We start from the raw sequence: 21,191 nt of genomic DNA, 5'->3' as shown, positions 1-21,191 counted from the left end.
CAGCAGGTACACCATGTAATAGGAGCGGTGGCAGCAGAGCACTGCCATCTTCCATGGGCCCCTCCCGCAGCTACCACCCACTTCTTCGCACTTAATGGCTATGTTCACACAGCGTAAAAGTACGGCCGTTGTTGCAATTGGCAACAACGGCCGTACTTTGTACGAAAAGACACGCTGCATGTTCTTCTATGGGATCCCGGCCGGAGCGTATACACATAGAGTACGCTCCGGCCGGCATCCCAAGCGGCGCCTCAAACAACTGACGCTTCAGTTTTCTGCGGCCACTATTCAGTGAATAGCTGCCGTAGAAGAACATGTCAGTGCACACTATGAAGTGGGCTTTGGTCGCTTGCTTCATAGTGTGCTATGGGGAGTTCTAAAGCAGGTGCGCGCCGATGTGCCCGCATCAGAACTCTACGGCCCCAAAGATCATCCGGCTGGTACTGCAGTACCGAGTGGGATGATCTATGCAGAGACCAGCCGTTCCGTGACCCAGGCCGGGTCACGGAACGGCTGGTACAATATGTTGTGTGAACATGGCCAATGTCTGTGAGTATAATAGCACAGGCAACGAGCAAGGAACAAGGTGCAAGCAAGTGCTGACCTGACAAGTTGGTGCTCGCTTGCTTCTAATATCTTGCCATCTACTAAGACCCTAAACACAATTTTTTGGAACATCCAACAATGTATTCATTTTTCTATTAGCTGAATCCGTCCAAAGACTAACCCAAGAAGGAGAAGGGCTCAAACATAAAAAGAACTGGCGCCAATGATGATTATTTATTGACAGGTAGATTATAAAGTAGAGATAGGCGTTCCCTATTCAGTGGTAAAGCAATAGGTATCACGGCATTCAAAATTCTAAGCATGCCCCACAGCTTGGGACCAAACTTCATCTCGGGAAATTAGTTAATTCAGTCTGTAATTAGCAGCGAGAGCAGCTCATTAAATTTACTTCAATAATTCATGCTGAAAAGTAATCTTACAAAGCCGGGAAGGCGAGTGTTTGAAGAATAAGTCGCAATACAACCAAAGGTAAATTTTCTAATGAATCAAATACTAACATCCAAATACTACAGTGTATGCCCTAAGCTCTAAAAGCCTAAAAGAGGGGAATTTATCTTTCCCGGCACCAGCACAGAGTGGCAATATTGAAAAAATATATTGCCAAAGCCCTGTTTTTCTCAAAAATGTTGCAAAAGCTCTCATCGTTAAATTTACAAATTTTTACACCGTAAGGCCATGTTCACACAACGAATGTTTTGTATAAATCACGGCTGTTGTTACAATTTGCAACAACGGCCGTTATTTATAAAAACATATGTTGTATGTGAATGAATGGAATCCCAGCCGGAGCGTATACACATAGTATACGCTCTGGCCGGGATTTCACCCGGGCGCATGAAAAACTGACTTGTTCATTGAATAGCAGCCACAGAGAACACGTCAGTTCACACAATGGAGTGTGTGGCTCTGGCTGCACACTCCATTGTGTGCAGCAGTGAATTGGGATGCATCTGAATTCACCAGGAATGAAGATCTTCGGTAACACCAGCCGGGTCACAGAACGGCCGGTGTTATACACAGTGTGAACCTCGCCTAAGGGTGCCTTCACACCTACCGGATCCACAGCAGATCTCACTTCTGCGGATTCGAGGCGAGAACCGCTGTGGATCCGGTACCATTCACCCCTATTATAGCACATATTCACAGCAGGATTATCATCCCGCTGTGAATATGTGCTTTAACCCCTCGCTGTCCGCAGCCCCGCCGCCGCATCCCCATCCCCGGCCGCATCCAGCAGCCCGCATCCCCCCATCCCCAGCCGCATCCTGCAGCCCGCCGCCGAGAGCATAAAGTACCTGTTCGGCGGCACGGCTGCAGTGAGGCTCCCGACTCCGATCCCGCTCATTAGCAGAACCGGAGCCGGCAGCCTCATGGCAGCCGCGCCGCCGAGCAGGTACTGTGTGCTCTCAGCGGCGGGCTGCAGGATGCGGCTGGGGATGGGGGGATGCGGGCTGCTGGATGCGGCGGCGGGGCTGCGGACAGCAAGGGGTTAAAGCACACATTCACAGCGGGATGTCAATCCCGCTGCGAATATGTGCTATAATAGGGGTGAATGGTACCGGATCCGCAGCGGTTCTCGCTTCGAATCCGCAGAAGTGAGATCCGCTGTGGATCCGGTAGGTGTGAAGGCACCCTAAAACAACATACAAATAATTCTTTCATACATAACAATAAAAAAACAGTGCACACAAATCAGAAGTTGCTTATAGCAATTACCAGATGATTTACTATAATGTAAAAATATATGTTGCAATCTGATTTTCAGTATGTGCAATAGTTCTATTTTACATGTGTCCTAGTTTTTATACATAGAGCCCTCAATCCCTAAAATAGGCAACATGTGGGTATAGAATACAAATTTTAGGTAAGTTCCCTTATAGTGTCACTGTCATTATAGCTTTTAAAATCTAAATCAACAGTAAATGTGATATAAAGCAAGTTAGCAATTTACATTTTGTTTTTTAGTTATCATGGAAAACACGGCACTTTCTGTGTTCTGGCTAATTTTTTCTCAAAGAGTCAGAAAACAGGAAGTCCTGTGTATCCCAGGCCATCTGAGCGCTCACAGAGAGAAGGCAGTCATGTGATTGATGGACACATTAAGCCGTGACTCTCTGTACTGGCCGGAATTCTGGGTTTAGTCTGTTTTTTTACAACCAGCACAAGTCAGAAAATCTGCCTTCAGGAGACTGGACCTGGATTTCCGGTAAGTACAGCTTTGTTTTACAGCATGATAACAACAACCAAAAAATAATGAATGTATCTTGCAAACTTGCTTTATTCTACATCTACTGCTGATTTAGATGTTGAAAGTTATAACGACAGTGACACTTTAAAGAGATGACATTATGATGACAACCTCTTTTTTAATAGAAGCTTGTTTAGCCTCTTTAGCCCCAGCTATTAGCTATTTCTAGGCAATCTATTCACCTGTTGTTGGCAGTACAATGTGCTGGACACTAACATGGGTTGTGTCCACCAGAACAAGAGCTACTCTTTGTTAGAGAATCCTAGCACTGGCTCAAAGAAGTGGGTCTCAAATTGAGATACCCCTTCTTTGGTATCCATATGTCCCAATAGACTGAGGGACTGATGTTTCTCCTTAAGTAGAGTGCCAAAAGGCTTGCGAAGACTTATGATCCATTCACACTCCACTGGGAATTTGGGGGAAAAGGATTTACCATGTAGCACTCTTCTTTAAGAAAAAAGAGCTTGGTATCTGGTTCCACCTAATATTAAATCCCCACTCGTGTTCTAAGATTCAGACTTATTGCAAGGAGGTTTCCTCCAATAGCTGTTACCAGACAGTAAGTTATTTTTCTACTTTACATCTTAAACTGTGCTACCCTCTCTATGGTGTCCATATGTCTCATTAACCGGTAGTGTCTGTGCCAAGGTGTGCGGAGACGTATAGGTTATTCATGCTTCACTTGCAAAATAATTCTCTTCTTTTCTATTCTATTCTATATTACGCCTACAGCCCTGTAAAGAGACTGTCATTACTCAAACCACTCACTCTCCCCAATGGGGCTGACAATCTAGATACCAAATTAACCTATCAGTATGTTTTTGGATTGTGAAAGGAAAACTAAGTGCCTGGAGGAAACCCATGCAACCACGTAAAGAACATATTAACTGCTTGCAGACATTGCCCTTGGGATTAAAACCATAGATCTAAACTCTGTAAGGCACTGAGCCACAATAGCATCCGCCCAAGGCAAACTAATAGCCATACTAATAGTTCAGTAATATCCATAACACTAGTAGATTGATCATTAATCACAAAATGGAAAGTGCAAGGTCAGACAGAGACTGGAGCCATTCTTCTGTAATTCAACCATTTACTGGAAAACCACAAAAGTTCGTGCAAAATTATTCTGAACAAACAAAAAAAAATTTTACAAAAAGTTACCCTAATATAGATAGATATAGGAAGATATAGGCTATATACTGGTACATATTCCACCCTAGTCACAGCCTTATAAAGGAGGAAGCATGGTGTCTATAAAGCTTGGCCATAACGGAATATGACTGTGAAATGTCCTTATTATCTCATCATCCTCCCCGGCACGGCTAATGTGATATGTCTCAGACAGGAATCTCAGATTTCTGAATTCCAGTCCACACATGCAAACAAAAGAAATCTTCAGTAGACATCTTAAGAGGCCAAAACTGCTTCATTTAGGGAATTTAAGACCATGAAAATGACGAGAGAAGAAGACCACCACCAAAGCATTCTATGAATTCAAAAAAAAAATTCTTGAGGTTACGTTCTTATAAATTATGCCACAGCACATGTATTGCAGGATGAATTAAAAGTGTGTAACATCCTTTTACAGCGTCATAAGACTGAGCTTCATTAATAGATTATGTATAGCAGAGCAGAACAAGCATGCCCTATGACAACCTGGGGTGAAGGAAAGGCTGCCGATGACTATGAGCAGACGTAAGCCGGGCGGTCTCAGGGAAGCACACCAGAGAGAGGTGACATGATAGGGCATTTGTCAAGGATTAAAGACCCTTTTATCTCTGATCTTTTTTTTCTAACTGAATAGAAAATATTACTAACCAAATTGTATGTATTGCTAACAAGGAGCCCAGTATGAGTTTTCAGAGAGAACGGTCCCTAGATAATTGTGATGGTCCAGTAAAGAGCAATCAGGTGGGTAGGTGGGCTGTAATCTTATTCATAATGAGGGTCCACGGAGGGTTCTGATATTTTCTAATTTATGTAAAAGCACAAGAATAAAGAAACAGTTAACTCTTCCCAACCTCCCAAATTTCAATATTCAGCCTATGTTTCCTTCTCCTCTCCGTCTAAGACCTACTGTATAACAATTTTATTTTCCCACTGACAGACTCATGTAAGGGTTTATTTTTGAGGGACAAGTTTTACTTTATAGGCACCCTTTAATTTCCCATATGATGTACCATGAAGAATAACAGTACTCTGTTTGGATAATTTAGTCTAAATGTATAGTAGTATAATTAAAAACATTAAGAAAAAAAATCGATGGAGCTGTGTTAGGGCTTGTGTTCTGCATCGTAATCCAATAGTTCTCACAATTCCGCACACTATCATACCAAACATGTTTGTTTGCTCCTTTGTTTACATTTTTTTGTTATTTGGAAAATAGGAAAATGAGCTATTTGATTTTATACTATTGGAGAATTTTGTTTAGAATATTTTCAAAAATGCTTTTTTTCCGTTTTTTACTTATTTTTTAATTCCCCTAGAGGCCTTTTATAAGTGGCCATTAAATAATTTACGTAGATCAATGCAATGCATATGCATCACATTGATTTATGTAATTGCCGCTGTGCTGGTACAGGCTTCCATAGGCAAAATGTACGAGAAGATCAGTTACAGCACCAATGATGTCTCTAAATAGTGCTATTGATTGTGGCATCTAAACAGTTAAATGACCGACCATCAGAGTAATCTCCAATGACTTCCTGCAGTACGGCACAGGGTCAACTCCCCAGGCTGCGCCATACTCCCTCACCTGCCCATGCTGTAACTGTATAGCATGAGTTGGAAAAAGTTTAAAGGGAGTCTGGTCACAGATTTATAGTACCTGTTCAACAAGCAATATCATATCCCAACAGATTCTCTTATCACTGACAAATTCTACATAGACTGGTAAATGTTAATTGTGTTAATGTTTGTAAAATTAAAAAAAAACTCTTCAATAACAACTATTAAAAACCAGTTTTTCCTTTGAAACTTTGAAACTATGCTGCGTTTTAAAGACTTAGTTATAAACCAATCCATGGCTTGGAGTAAGTGTCTGGGTGGGAGTCTCCTGGTTTGCCCCTCCTATATGGCTTGACTACAATGATAGGTATTTCCTGGCTTGGTGTATAAGGAGAGACTTGTCCCTCAAGCTTGGGGGAGACCAGGGAATCCGCTTCCTGGACACTCTTTCTGTGCATTGGCACAGTTTCAGAGCAAGTCATATTTTATGCTGGCCATGGTCCAGGTAGCATAAATCTGCTGACAGACTCCTCTTAATGTAAGTGATGGATACAATGTGCGGTAAGCTTAGAACCCGCCATGGCACTTCTTACATGATGCATGAGTCTGCAGTGGTTATGGGTGAGCAGCCATCTCTATTGCCTGCAGAAATGACCAAACAGGCTTGCGGATGAAGTTTTTCTTTACAAATTATCATGGGACCTAATTTAAAGATCTGAAAAGATGGCGTTTTGTGACATTCAGCGTTGCATGCTGATTAATTTATTATAACTCTCATTTACATATATACATACATGGGGGTGTTTAGAAATGTGCTCCAATTCCCTGTGAACATATGGAATATTTGCATTATTTCAAGGTGGGATACATTTTAAAGGCAACTCTCAATACATCTGTCACTTTAGTGGCGGTCCATATGCCATTTGTAGAAACTTATACCTAAAAGCTGTTGTAGATTCACACTGCAGTTTCTGGCATAACTTATAGTAAGGGCTGCTGGGCTACAGGAGGCTACATGCATGAGAACTACCAGGCTACCAGACATAGCAGCTACTAACAGCTAAGGGGTCTCATCTCTACTGTGCACATGGTGCAGATAGTGATGACCATTGGCCATGGTGTAACTTTTCACATGTGCTTTAACATCATTCTTTTTTTTTTCTTTCCTGTGCTGTGATGTCAAAGTGTACATGGTGACCATTTTGTGCATTATGCCACCTCTATGGTATGTTATAGTTAAAGGAGTTATCCAGCATTAGAAGAACATGGCAACTTTCTTCAAAAGACAGCCCGACTTTTGTCTCCAGTTTGGGTGGGGGTTTGTAACTTGGTTCCATTAAAGTAAATGGAGCTTTAAATCAAGTGGCCTTGATTTTGTAGTGGCCCTTTAAAGGGGTTATCTAGCATTTGGAAAACATGTCCCGAAATAAAGTTATTTTAGAGCGGAAAGAGGTAACAGACACATTGATATAGAATGTGCAGCAACTTTTGTGGGTGGAGCGGAGAACAGCACATAGAGTAAGGGGTGACAATATCACTTTAAGGTGTCATGGTGTGCATCCACCTTGTACTGTAACAACACTGTTTGTATAATTATTGCACTGTAACATCACTGTGTACATTATACAGATAAAAAGAGAAAGGAGCTGCTGCACCTCACACCTATAGCTAACACTAATGCCTCTCGGCTACATTTATAAACCAACATCGGTATATAATTTGATCAAACCATATTGCCTCATGTACCACGTGCAGGTCCCCTCGGTCATGAGTCCCTACACTAACTCCACACTGTGTCGGTCAGTGACCGCCAACCCCGCAAAGCGAGCGCAAGCAGGGAAGGGAGGCCACACAATGTCACAGGACCAAACCCCAAGGCCCCCTCCCTCAAACCCAGCAGGCGCCGGTGGCGGAAAAAGCGGCCACCAAGCAACACAAGTGTGAACAAGGTCTAACTACTCACCATTGCTCCTGCAGGTAGAATGGAAAAAATAGGAGGTACTTGCCATGTGTGCACAGGTGCTTCCTGCTGATTGCGGTTACATGGGTCTTACAAGGAGGAGTGCTTGCCACTCAGAAAAGGGAGAAATAAAATACAGACAAAAAGAGAATGGAGCTGCTGCACCTCACACCTTTGACTGACACTAATGCCTCAGCTACATTTAAAAACCAACGCCAGGATGTTGGTATATAATTTGATCAAACCATATTGCCTCATGTACCACGTGCAGGTTTTTTCATTGTGGCTAGCACTGGAAGACCCATGTGATCCAAATTAGCAGGAAGCGCCTGTGTACATATGGTAAGTACCTCCTTTGTTTCTCCCATTCTACCTGCAGGAGCAATGGTGAGAGGTAACAGCTTGTTCACACATGTGTTGTTTGGTGGCCGCTTTCTCCGCTGGCAGCGGACAGACAGAGCGGAGAGCCAATGGCTTGCTCTGTCAGTCCACTGTATTTAACTATAAGGGCCCATTAGGAGCCCTTATAGTTAAATGCACAGGGCAGTAGCAGACTACCTTCTGCTTAACCCCTTATGTACTGAAGTGTTTGAGTGACACAAACCTCACTTACATGCTGCAGCACAAAAAAGGGTTAAAAGCAGAAGAGAAGGGGATCTCTGCTTCACTACTTAGGCACTGATAACCCCTGACCTCTGAAGGAGATCCGAGAACAGAGGTCAGGGGTTATCAGAGCAGTGAAGCAGAGATCTCCTTCTCTTCTGCTTTCAACCCTTTTTTGTGTTGAACGTTGGGTCACTTACACACAGCAGTATATAAGGGGTTACGCAGAAGGACACAGGATGGCTCTTATCTTCCCTATGCATCCCTGAGGCCCCCTCCAGCACAAGCCCCATAGCAGCTGCCTGGCCTGCCTCTATGGTAGCTACGCCACTGGGCTAGGACCTGCCACCATACATAAAAAAATTCTACTAAATCCCCAACAGAGAATCCCCAAAAATAGCACAAGCATAAATAATCTATAATCATGTCTGTAAATCCAGAATTTTACAACATGCATTAACCCATAATTCCTTCTGTTTGCGGGAAAACAAGGCATCTATTATGAGAGGTGGGTGACCCTTTAATTCCAGCGTGTCGTGTTAAAAGAAGTCAGGTTTAGATTGCTACTGTAAGAGAATGCTTGCAGCCAGCCACATCAATTAAACATGCAGGTATGCACTGGTAACACTTCTCTTGGTATTTGCCATGTAAGAGTATAAAAAGCTCTGAACTTCTGACCCACAGAATGACTGTAATCTTTCTCATGAAAAAAGCATTAGCGATCCCACATAGACAAAGTGCGGGAAGTCTGGGATTTTACATGGAATGCAAAGAAGAAGAAGCGGCCAAATATTTACACAGAAGACGTCTCAAAACGTAAAACCCCAAAAGTAAAACCAGATGTTTTACAAGGGTAGCCGACATATTTAATAAGGCCATCCAATGGCTGGAAGAACTGGGTTGGAAGCATAGCATTTCTCTGGCTTCTGATGAATGATCGACTGATCTTGTGGTGCTCGCTCGGAAGTGTAGTTCACATCCGTCTGAGATACATCTGGTCCTTACCACAGTAGCTGCTCATGACAGGAGACGAGAATGACTCTCCTTAGAGCTAGACTGACTCATTAAATGAGGTAACATGACCTTGTGTGTTTTTACTTAGCTTGCTAATCCACACTTATCTGATGAAAAGAGAAGACGGAGGCCCCCGCAGCCATCTATAAAATATGCAGCTCATCTGATTGCAAAAAATGAACAGCTACGTAGCCTGGAACTAGGAAACTTTAAGCTGGACACATAAAAGAGATGTCGTTTTATGAGGTGGATTAACATTGACTAGAAGACGGGAAAAAATGTGAAACTTGGTGTAATTGGGCTTTAAAGGGGAGGTTATACCACAACAACCCCTGTCTATATGACCTGTTAGGACATATAGCCGTGTTTTATGGTGGATTTCAAGTTTGTAAGAATAAATAGGTTTAGATACAATAGCTAAATGAATAGAAATAGAGGGAAATTTATTGAGAATGGTATTTTATACGCCAATCTTAGTGTCATCAAAATGACATTTTGTCATCAGGCATGAAGGAAAGGAAGTCCAATAGCACCCAGTTTTTTAGCAAAAAATTCAAAAAAGGCTTTACTGCAGAAACGGGAACAAGGAACGATGTTCTTTGTTATGTCATCATCTTTGTTATTGATCACAGTGGGACTCAGTGTTGAGACCCACTGAGATCAGGACATATACCTGGGCAGAGAGAAATGCAGCTGTGTCACCCACTTCCCAGCCGTATCTCCTCCACTCCTTGTTCTGACCATGGAAGTGTATGAGACTTGGAAAGCCCGGCAGAGATTGCCCAAAAGTCAATGTGCCAGGCGCTGTTTTCACCAACATTTACTTAATTGAAAAAGATAAATACAAAGAAATACACAGAAAAAATAACAATATATATGTATCTATTTTATAACAATCTTGTCAGGAATGTGCAGTAGCCTGGTGTGAACTAGGCCTGTTTTTTTGCTTTTGTGTGACACACCCGATTGCTTTTCAGCTTCCGGCAATGCAAGAGTTACACTTCACTCTGCTAGCCTTGATTGCTGCACCTGAGCAAGTCTGTTTGATTGACGTTTTTCTCGGCCTGTCTTCAACCTGGAGGATCAGAGTGCCGGCCCAAAGGGGATCCAGACTGGGCTCTTGATCCTCATAAAAGAAAGTTGCGCCAGTCTTACAGCGCTGGCTATTAAGGTTCATACACTAATCCCCCTGTCTATTCCTGTTATCCCCGTTCCTTATCCCTATGCTTGCTTGACCTCCTGCCTGACCTCTGACTAGTCGATTGTTTGCTGACTTTGAACCGCATTTCCCGTTATGTTTTGGACTTTGTCAACTTTCCTTTGTGTTTGTTCGTCTGTCTCGTTCTGTGTAACACCTATTCTAGAGCAGGGGGGACCGCCTTCGTGGTTGTCCGCAGCTACCTAGGGCCGTTTGAGGCAAGTAGGTTGGGACAGTGGGTGGGCTCAGCCTTAGGGCTCACTATCGTGTCTTGTCCCTACCTCCCCAGTCCTGACAAATCTTCTAAGAATCCGAATGGAGCAATCTGCTGAATATCTACAGAATAGGGGATAACCAGCTAAGAGAAAGGGAACCCCAGTGTCCTGTTAGAATACAACAGCAGGTCATGCATACCAGCTGCCACTCATTCATTCTTTGTGGAACCTCAGAAACAGACGAATACAATATTCAGCTGTTTCTGGCAGCTACTATAAAAAATAAATGGAGCAGTGTTCCTCATAAGTGACCCATCACTCCATTCTTGAGAGAGACTGGGGTCCCTGTTCTCAAGATAGGGGGTTGGGCCCCCAATGGTACACCTACTCCACCCCCATGCAATATGGGATAAGTAAAACTCTAGAAGTAAACTATACTTATTCACCAAAGTATTGTGGATGAACCAAGTTATTCTCACAATCTTGCAACCCACCATATAACAAGCTGTCATGGGGGGGAGGTGTGTATGAGTAAAGACAGTATACTGTCCGACATGAATCATTCATTTTTATGGGCCTGCTGCGCCGGCTCTTCAACATGCTACAATAAGAATATTAACAATACCCATGCTGAAGCTGGATTACTTGCAATTTGTGCTCCCCATCTATGTCACATAATGAAGAGCTGTTCTGTACCAGTGCTTACCACCCCCTCCCCCTTACTGATGGAACTAGCACATCCATGTGTTATATGTACAGACGGTAAGGGGCTTCTCTTTATGAGACAACCTGGTCGAACAAGATTGTTTAAGAAATAGAGATGCGGCTGCTACAGTGAAAATGACACCGGGCTTTCTAAATAACCAAAACACGCAAACGGCACATAAATGTTCATTTTTTTGGTGGACCGATGCTGAAAATTTCCTGTGATACTGCTATAATCTTAAAGACATATGCACGTATAAAGGAGTATGGTAATGACACTTTGTGCTATATTTCTATTGTGTTTTCTTATACTATATTAAAAACCTATATATATATATATATATATATATATTACTATATTAAAAACTATTAAAGATCATTTAAATACTATTTAAAAACCATTATACAGTTAGGCTATGTTCAAACAACGTTGTTATTCTGTAAAGAAAGGACGCTGATTGCAATGAATGGATTCAGCGTCCGTTCTTTACTGCAGGAATAGCATTGCTTTGAAGACAATGCAATGCCGCCCGCTGTGTTCACACACGCCCGTTAAAATAATGGACCTGCCTATTATTTCTGGACGCTGTTCAATAAATAACGTCCGGAAATAATATCTGTTGACACAATGTAATGTGCGGCAGCGGCCGCACCTTACATTGAAGTGAATGGCTAATTGATTTACGGGCACAACCAGACAATGCCCGCAAGTTGATGTTAAAAAAAGAATATTCCTGCAGCTGATACAGAGTTATTGGCTGCTGGAACGTCCTCAATGCAGCCTGTTGGTCAGCAGTTTAACAGCCTCCATTGCTATGCAATGAACGCTGTTAAACATAGTGTGAACATAGCCTAAGGCTGCATTCACACGTTCCGTGTTTTTCCTGGTCCATGACTGTAGACCGCTAACTACCTGATCCATGCAAAACCGTCCGTGTTAACATCCCTTTTGCATCTGTGTCCGTGTCTTTCACGGATCTGTTTAAAGCATTTTAAATTACACTGATTACATCACATCCATGTTCTTCATGGGTGAACGCGAAAGTCCCATCCGTGTACATCCATGAAAAACACAGATCTCATTGATTCCTATGTGGGAATTTGTGCTGTTCTTCTGTTCCGAGTCCTATTTTAAACGGAAGGGATTGGAGATCCATGAAAACAATGAACTGCTGGAGAGCCAAGGTTCCCTACCCCTACTCTACAGGTTCCCCCCTTAGTAAACCAAACATTTCAACATATTATGAACATAGTCTATACAGGATCTGTAGTGCAAACCTTCTACCATTCCGCCAGCTGTTGCTAATAGCCTGAATATGCAGCCTGCAGTAGGCTGTCTTTCTTGCCGTAGGCCTTGTTGTGAAATCTGTGTAACACAGGGGGAGAATCTCTGGGGAGCCCATTTAGGAACTAACAGACACCCAGAAGTGACATGCTTCTGTGTCTAGGACTAATGATACTGCTGGTGTAGACTATATAAACCAGGTACACTCCTCTTCCTTCATCTGAGAAGACAGTAAGGATATGACGGGCGTCTCCAGAGGTTCCGGTTCAAGAGCCATTAATTTCTTATATAGCTTATCGTCACAATAACAAAATCATAATTTTATCCCCTGATCAAAAATCAACTTTTCATTGGCTGAATGAGTGGAAAAGGCCCCCGGCAAGACTCTGCTGTACAGACAAAAATAGTTGATTTCTCCTGGTACTCTATAGCTAGTGGGGGGATGATACAGATCCGTGTCTGAAAGTGTTATTTCCTTTTTATAAACTTATACGATTAAAATCAAAAGAAACAGCCAATGTCCTTAATAAACTGCAGTGTTCTGTCCTCGATATACTATAGCCAGGATTAGCCTGAGCCACCAGCAGTCTAGAAGATTCTCCCATGGGTCCCGGCTCGCCAAAATAGGAACCAAAGAACTTTATTGAAGAAATATCAAACAATTTGTAGTATCTCGGAGATTACTACAGAGTACAGAGTGACATAGATTCCGTCCTCATGGCAGAAACTGTAATAAACCAGTATGAGAATAAAGATAGACTACATGGTTGTTCCAGAATCTATGCTCGAAAAGAAGAGTCTTAATGCTATAGTAAACAAAATAAAGTAATGTATCAATACATATCTACTGTAAGAACATATAATAGGTAGCATGTAGCAAGGCATAATGGAAAAAAGAAAAAATGACGAATGACGAGTAAGTGTTATAGTAGCTAGAAATGCATCAGTCTATAATGCTGTCTTATCCTTCTGCCTATCATGCTGGCCATCACTCCGTGTAATAGGAGCGGCAGCTGACCGCCACTATCTCCTATGGCAGGTCAGCACTCACTTGCTCCTCCACATTAGCTCATGCATGAGCGCGCGCCTTTCCGCCGGCTCCATAGACACCATTCTATGGGCCGGCGTATTCCGCTAGCCGCCAAAAGAAGTGACATGCCACCCATAGAATGGTGTCTATGGATCCGGCGGAAAGGCGCGCGGACATACTGTGGAATTCCGTGGACATTATCCGCGAGAATTCCTCAGTATGAACCAACCCTAATGATCTACAGATCGCCCGAGGAGCCCCTCCTGCAGCTTCTTACCCGATGGTGGTCGTCATGTGTAATAGTGCCAACCGGTAGAGAGGAATGAGGAGACAGCGAGTGCTGACCTGAAAGGTCGGTGCTCACTTGCTCCTCCAGATCGGGCCATGTCATAGGGTCCTAACAATATGTTCATACGGGCACAAGATGCGCTCCCTCCAAGCCACAGGCAATGCACTGGAAGTCTGCCCTAAGCTCTCAGTGACTTCAATGGGAGCTTCAGCATTGAACCACTCCAAAGAAAAGTGACTTGTGTCTTTTTAGCATGTTACTCCTATTCTCATTGAAGTCTATTGGAGTGGGGTTTGGGGCAGTATTGTTGGGGACGTAGAAAATCTGAATGTTCTCCGCATGCAAAACAACATGTTTACATGCAAATAAACAAAACCCATAGTAAGGCACAGACATACATCTCCATTCTATAGCATTGAGATTACTATTGAGGAGGCATAACTCAGCTCTTCCATTATAGCAAATGTTCTGGTTCAATCATCAGAACATCAACAATAACAATACTAACAAACACGACCAAAATTTATTACCACAACAAGGCCCATAAAACCCCACAGGCAACAACCCTATATGAACTGACGGTCTCCTAGGACCTACTTATTTTGGACATACTGTAGACATTCTCTGTATCGCTGTGGGGAATTGTCTCAGAATAATTTGCTGTGGTGGACACTAAGGACCTATCCAAACCGGCTAAAATCTCCTTCCCTAAGGGTAACAACAGAGGACAGTACAAGGGTAAAGATCAATCTGTACTTTTATAATGTAATATATCTAATATTAGAAGGGATCGACCACTTGTCACTCACTCATCCCAGCTCATGTCACCTTCTCCCATGTAAAACCTGTATCGTGTTTTTTTTATATGACACAATGTAATGGAATGCACAGTAATTTTATTTTTAATGTGATGCAAATGCCACATCAGGTATTAAGCACAATGACCACACAATTCTGTAATTGTTCTATTCCGCAGCACTGGTCAATGAACCATTTTATGCACATGTTGAGCTATTAGATGTAATATTTGCTGGGATTTCTGGCAAGGTTCCATTGATGAACACAACAGACAGAATGCTGCAGCCTTTCGGTCCTCTCCCAAACCTCGGTGGTTGCTCATCGATATGCAAAACAATGACACATGATCCACACCTAAGAAGGCTGGAAGATGATGTACACTAGGTTTGCGAAATGCGTTGCACCTGTGTGCTTTACTATATCACAATAAACTAGAACTCTAAAGAAAACATAAGTTCTATCGACTGTCCATTGGCAAGTGGTAATTCAAAAGGTCCAGCTTCCCTAAGTGTGTCTTTTTTTGTATACTTTTGATTTGCAGAGCACAAAGGCGTAGTCTACATATATATATAAAACACAGACCAAGCATAGGTAGTCTAATGAATCATATCACCGATGTCACGCCGTGCTGTACATCATAAAATCTTTTTAACAGTATCATAACATATGCAGTACTATTATAGGCTAGGTATACACTCCATTTTAACATGTCCGTATGGAAAAAAAAAGGATCTGCCAGGATCCATTGATTTACATTATTTTAAAAAATGGATCGAAACGAATGTTTGTTTTTTTAACGTACACAAGAAAAAAAAAATCTGTACATTTTAAAATGGATCTGTTAAATGGACAATGAAAACCCAGCGTGAACCTAGCCTTAGGCAGATGTGGAAAAAATGCTGTAAAGTAATACACCTCCCATCATTAAGGCAACTGATTGGCTGCAAATTTTCTGTTTGTAAAGGCCCTTTTACATGAAACGATTATCGGACGTTATGGCAGTGTACGCACGGGGCGCCGCATGGCAGTGTGTGCACAGGGCACCAAGAAGAAAGGTATGTCTCTTACCTTCCTCCTCGGCACCGTTCATGTGCAGTTAGTAGTTGAATCCATGGCCTGGAGCACTGTTAGGAGCACTGCCCATTGCGCCAAGCCGGCCAGATCCTTCCAATGATAATCAATGGAGCAGGCGGGTTGGATTGACAAGATGGGGGCGGGGCAGTGTTCCTAACGGTGCTCCAGGCTGTGGATTCAACTACTAACTGCACAGGAACAGCGCTGAGGAGGAAGGTAAGGGACACACCTTCCTCCTCGGTGCCCTGTGCACATTAGGGGGCTATCAGCAGGTTAAATTTGTCTAACCTGCTAATAGGTCCCCTTTAAAGGGCGGTCACACCAAAATTCCTATCATTTACATTTCCCCTCTGTTCATTCACTTTGCCAATAGGTGTTGTGAATACTCCCTTATCTTCAACCCCCATTTTTAGGGTACTGCATGGTAATGCTGATGTAATTGTGCCAATGCTTGTAATATTTTATAATTGAGCTGCATCAGTCTAACTTTGTACCTAAGTGTCTCTACTGTCTCTATAAGAAAACATAAAAAAGTGGAGGGCACTGGAGTTGATTTTTCCAGGTGTCTTCACTAACCTTGATCCAACCCTGTATTATATACTTTATTATTCTGCACAGCAGACACCATCCAGTAATAAGGTATAAGCCAGGTATCCTGGCCTTCTCGCTGATCTTCTCTTATTGCTCATCATGGGATACCTGCCATATCATTAGACACTATATTTAGCTTGTTTTCATACATTTAATTAAGGAATGAAAAGTCAAATATATAGTCTATAGGGCATTCTTCTCATCCCCTTTGTCTTTATCCTTTGGTGCTGGGTTACACAAAATCACATTTTTTTGTTAAAAGAAAAATTTTTATCTATGTATTCTTAATCTTTGTACTAAGAAAAAGTTAAGTAATATATTTTATGGAAACCAACTTTGTGAGGCAGCTCTGTATAACTGTATAACAGGACTGTATAACAGGAACCGTGAGAACAGACAATGAGACAAGTCGTAAAGGTGTAACTGTGAAGCGGTAAATTATATGGTGAGCCTAACAACATAGACCTATCATGGAGCTGACCCAGTCTAGTAAAATGTTATCCTAGTGAGGAGGGCAGGTGATCCCCCGATGGTTAATATCATATAAAGATGTATGAGAAACACAAAGAACACAATGAGAAAGGTTTTGGCTTTGCATTATTGTTACATTTTATTGTTCTGTCTGTAATATTCACAATTAGTGATGAGCGAATAGTGAAATATTCGAATATTCAATATTCGTACGAATATCTCCCAAATATTTGATCGAATATTCGATCCCATTAAAGTCTATTGGAACAAGTATTCGATTATTGAAAAACATCTATTCGACCACTTGGAGGTAAAAACCGGAAGCTGGGGGATTTGAACGCTTATCGAATATTTTTCGAATATTCGGCGAACTATTCGATAATATTCGATAGATCGAATACCTTACTATTCGATCGAATATCTATTCGATCGAACTGTATTCGCTCATCACTATTCACAATGTCATTGATACATTCAGATAGTGTCTTTTTTTTTTCCTCATATCCTAAAATAAAAGCAGCGTACAGCTGGAAAAATAAATTAGTCAAGGTTGTTTGTAGGGTTTCTTTGTTTTCTCCATGATAATTTAGTTCAATCAAATATAATGATTTATTTGCATTATTTTTCAGAGAAACCATTATAGGGAATGTCTAAGATAGAAAATTGTTGCCTATCCAGAGATCCAGGCAGGTTCGACTGCTATGTTTTTTTTTTTTTTTGCCGAGTTATGATCTATATAATGGGCCAAATAGAACTCAATGGAAAAACCTTCCCTAGTGCCCAAACTTTTTTTGTTACAGATGTAAAATGTATCCAGAAAAAGAAGTTTCTTTACATATCTATGCTTTGTATGTATAATTAAAAAAAAAAGTCTGTACTTACCTTCCTCGCTTCCCTACAGCATCCGTTATCTTCACTGTGCTGCACCTCTTGGTGCTATTGGCCACAATAGTGTCACACCTCAGCCAGTGATTGGCTAAGCAGCAATGTCTCAGGCTGACCTCATCACCAGGAAGTAGAGTGCAGCAGAAACCAGGCACACGGATAACAGAGACTGAAGGGAAGTTAGGAAGGGGGAGTATAGACTTTTTTCTTTCATCATGCATCCTGGATATATTTTTATTAAACTTTGTCTCGACCTTTGAACATTGGGTCCTTAATTGTTTATGTGCTAAAATATGACCGCATTTTAGAAAACAATTTGGGATGTATTTTATGGCCCAAAATACACCCCAATCAAAAAAGAAAAAAAAAACAGTCAGTTTTTTGGCTATGGATCTTGCTTCAGGTGTTAATTTTGAACATAACCTTATACAATGGAATGGCAGCGTATCTGCTTGACCGCCACTCCATTCACACAAGGGTAAAAGGGACCAATCTCTCACGAATGTTGGGGATCCCAGCAGTAAAACCCTCCACCGATCACATACCTATCATCTATTTTGTGAATAGGAGATTAGTCTTATGGTGCGCTTACACAGAGAGATTTATCTGACAGATTTTGGAAGCCAAAGCCAGGAATGGTTTTTAAAAGATAAGAAATCTCAGTCTTTACTCTATGACCTGTTCTCTATTTATAGAACGTTCCTGGCTTTGGCTTCAAATCAGATGAATCTCTCTGTTTAAACGCACTATTAGTCTTGGGATAACCACTAAATCTGTCCAGGTGGCCAATTACCATACCATGAAACGTTCAATTTTGTATTTAATTCTAACTTTTTTCCCCAGCTGCACTGTGTGAATACATCCCAACAAGGAATATGGAGAAAAACACTGTATAAAACATCCTCCACACACACTTTTTATGTTTTTTTTTTGTTTGTTTTATAGCATTCTTGTCAGCATTTTTATTGTAAAATGCTATAGGCAGATCATGCTGCATTTTGCAAAGAAAAAAAGCACCCCCAAAAACAAAATGCACAGTATGTAGTGCGTATCACACTGCACTATAGACTTTAATGTAACATCTGGCTGCAGAAAAAAAGCAACAAAAAATGCTCATTAAAACGCAGTGAAACATGATGCGTGTGAAAAAGTTTACTTTTGTGGAACACCTCTGCAAATACATTGTATCACTTTAATGCCCAGTAAGTTATTGTATTGTATTAGATGATGTATTGCTGAGCACCACAGGAGCTTGGAGGTAAGTATACCAACCTGTTAAAAAACTAAACTATGCTTCAATGTACTAAATGTATGAGGATAAGAGGTAGATAGATGTAAGTCCACAGCAATACGCAATTCTGCATACTAGAAAATTTTACATAAATCACCCCAAGTCGCCTTACTACTCTGAAAGTGACTTTGCAATGAGATTGATCAGCAGATAAACTTTTACGCTTGTTCTCCATGCTTCCTTGACACTTATGCGTACAGTAAAATCCGTACAGTCTATTAACCGGAATGTTATATAGAAGATTTTACTGCAATTCTCAATTGCGTTATAAATTAGCTTAAACAGAAAGGAAATCAATTATGCAGAACAAAATACTGAAAAAGAAAACTTTAATACAACCATATCTTACTCTTCATGTAAAACCTGGTATAAATTACTAAATAGGAAATGAGGCAACATGTGACTTTTTTTATGATTGGTTGCACCATAAGTGCAAGCATGCCCTGTGCCATATAGCAGCTATAGTGTATGGTGCAGGTCAGGGTGGGCAGGAGGGAAGCTTACCTGACACAGGTGACTCTGGCACCCATCTCACCCCAGGCTGCAGAGTGTGGAAACTGGCACGGACTTCCTTGCAGTTCAGATGCCCCTTAGCTGCCACCATAGCTACCCACGCCGTCAGCACAGCCATGCAGAGCTCCCGGGCTGCCATGTGTCCTCTCTCAGTCAGCACAGTGCCCGCTAGGATCCTGCTGACACTTCAATGCATGCCAGGGCACCTGGCTGGTATTACAGGTGCAGGAAACAGCCCGGGCTCCAGACAGAAGGGAAGGAGATCCTGCCAGCATGTGATGCTTGTTTGCAATAATTTGAGAGTACACTGGCAGCAGGTCCCACACAGTGAGGAGGAGGAGAAGGAGAGGAGGGCAGCACTGCCACTCCTGCCCTAGGTGAAATCAGCTCCGGCTGTGAGATTTTAGGTTTCAGCGCAGCTGACTTATGTACTGTACGGTATAAGCGCCACCTGCTGGTGGATAGTGAGTACGACATGGCAGTATGACTATATTATTAGAGCTTACTGTAACACAACATAGAAGGATGTGAACAAAATCCAGTGCTATGTCTGTACTATCAGTACTATCCCATACCTTTCCTGCTTTCTATCTATCCATCCAATGCTAATCTAGCTCTCCTTCTGTCTTCTATGTATTCAGCCATCTTTTTCTGCTTGCACTTTTTGCAAAGAAGTTACCAATCAGGTATGTATTTTATCTATCTATCTATCTATCTATCTATCTATCTATCTAACCAACCAATATCTATGTTTACTATGTACTGGTCCTATTATCTGTCTATCCACCCACCCATTAAATATCCATCTGACTCCTATCTATCTATTTATCTATCTTTCTATCTATCTATCTATCTATCTATCTATCTATCTATCTATCTATCTATCTATCTATCTATCTATCCATCCACCCTCACACCTCCTTTGACTGCATTTCTGCACTCCTCTGACTATATTCCTAAGGCCATGTTCACATGGCGTAAGACACCGGCCGTTCCATGTAAGTAAGTAAGAGCCAACCTGTCAGACCAGCGCTCGCTTTCGCCTTGTTCCCCGCTCACTCCTGGCATTATTACACGTGCCAACAGCGAGCAGGTAAGAGCGGGGGGGGCTATGGGAGATAGCAGTGGTCTGCCGCCGACGCCGCTCCTGTTACACGGTGCAACAGCCAGGAGACCGTGGCTATTGCTCTAGTTTTTTTCAACATGTTCAACATGAAAGATAAGGATCAGCAGACCTCATGCATGTTGTCGTTTAACAGGAGCTATTACACCAAGTGATTAACGGCCGCAACGGCCAGCAGGATATTGTCATGTATTGTAGCAAGCATGGACTCTCGGGACAGGGATATAATATTACCGCTTTATAAAGCTTTGGTGCGGCCTCATCTGGAGTATGCCGTCCAGTTTTGGAACCCGATTCATAAAAAGGACGTTCTAGAGCTGGAGAGGGTACAAAGACGGGCAACTAAACTAATAAGGGGAATGGAGCATCTTAGCTATGAGGAGAGATTAAAAGAATTAAATCTGTTTAGTCTGGAGAAGAGACGTTTAAGGGGAGATATGATTAATAGAATTAAATATATAAATGGCCCCTACAAGAAATATGGGGAAAAGATGTTCCAGGTAAAACCCCCTCAAAGGACAAGAGGGCATTGCCTCCGCCTGGAGAAAAAAAGGTTCAATCTCCGGAGGCCACATACGGATTTGTAAGGGAGAACACATGT

General features: G+C 42.0%; 1 protein-coding gene across 2 annotated transcripts in view; it reads right to left on the bottom strand.

The window, feature by feature from the left end:
* GPC3 (glypican 3) overlaps positions 1 to 19,739 on the bottom strand; it is a 329,376-nt gene extending 309,637 nt beyond the window's left edge. For both annotated transcript variants that reach the window (XM_069943175.1, XM_069943176.1), the window contains exon 1: positions 19,459 to 19,739. In XM_069943175.1, coding sequence (XP_069799276.1) covers positions 19,459 to 19,606 — 148 coding nt within the window. In that variant the 5' untranslated portion in view covers positions 19,607 to 19,739. The remainder of the gene's footprint in view (positions 1 to 19,458) is intronic.
* Positions 19,740 to 21,191: the final 1,452 nt, after the last annotated feature.

The sequence above is a fragment of the Dendropsophus ebraccatus genome, chromosome 10 (assembly GCF_027789765.1).
Source record: "Dendropsophus ebraccatus isolate aDenEbr1 chromosome 10, aDenEbr1.pat, whole genome shotgun sequence".
NCBI lineage: Eukaryota > Metazoa > Chordata > Amphibia > Anura > Hylidae > Dendropsophus > Dendropsophus ebraccatus.
The sequence above is the reverse complement of the archived record's forward strand: the minus strand, read 5'-3'. Positions and strand labels throughout refer to the sequence as shown.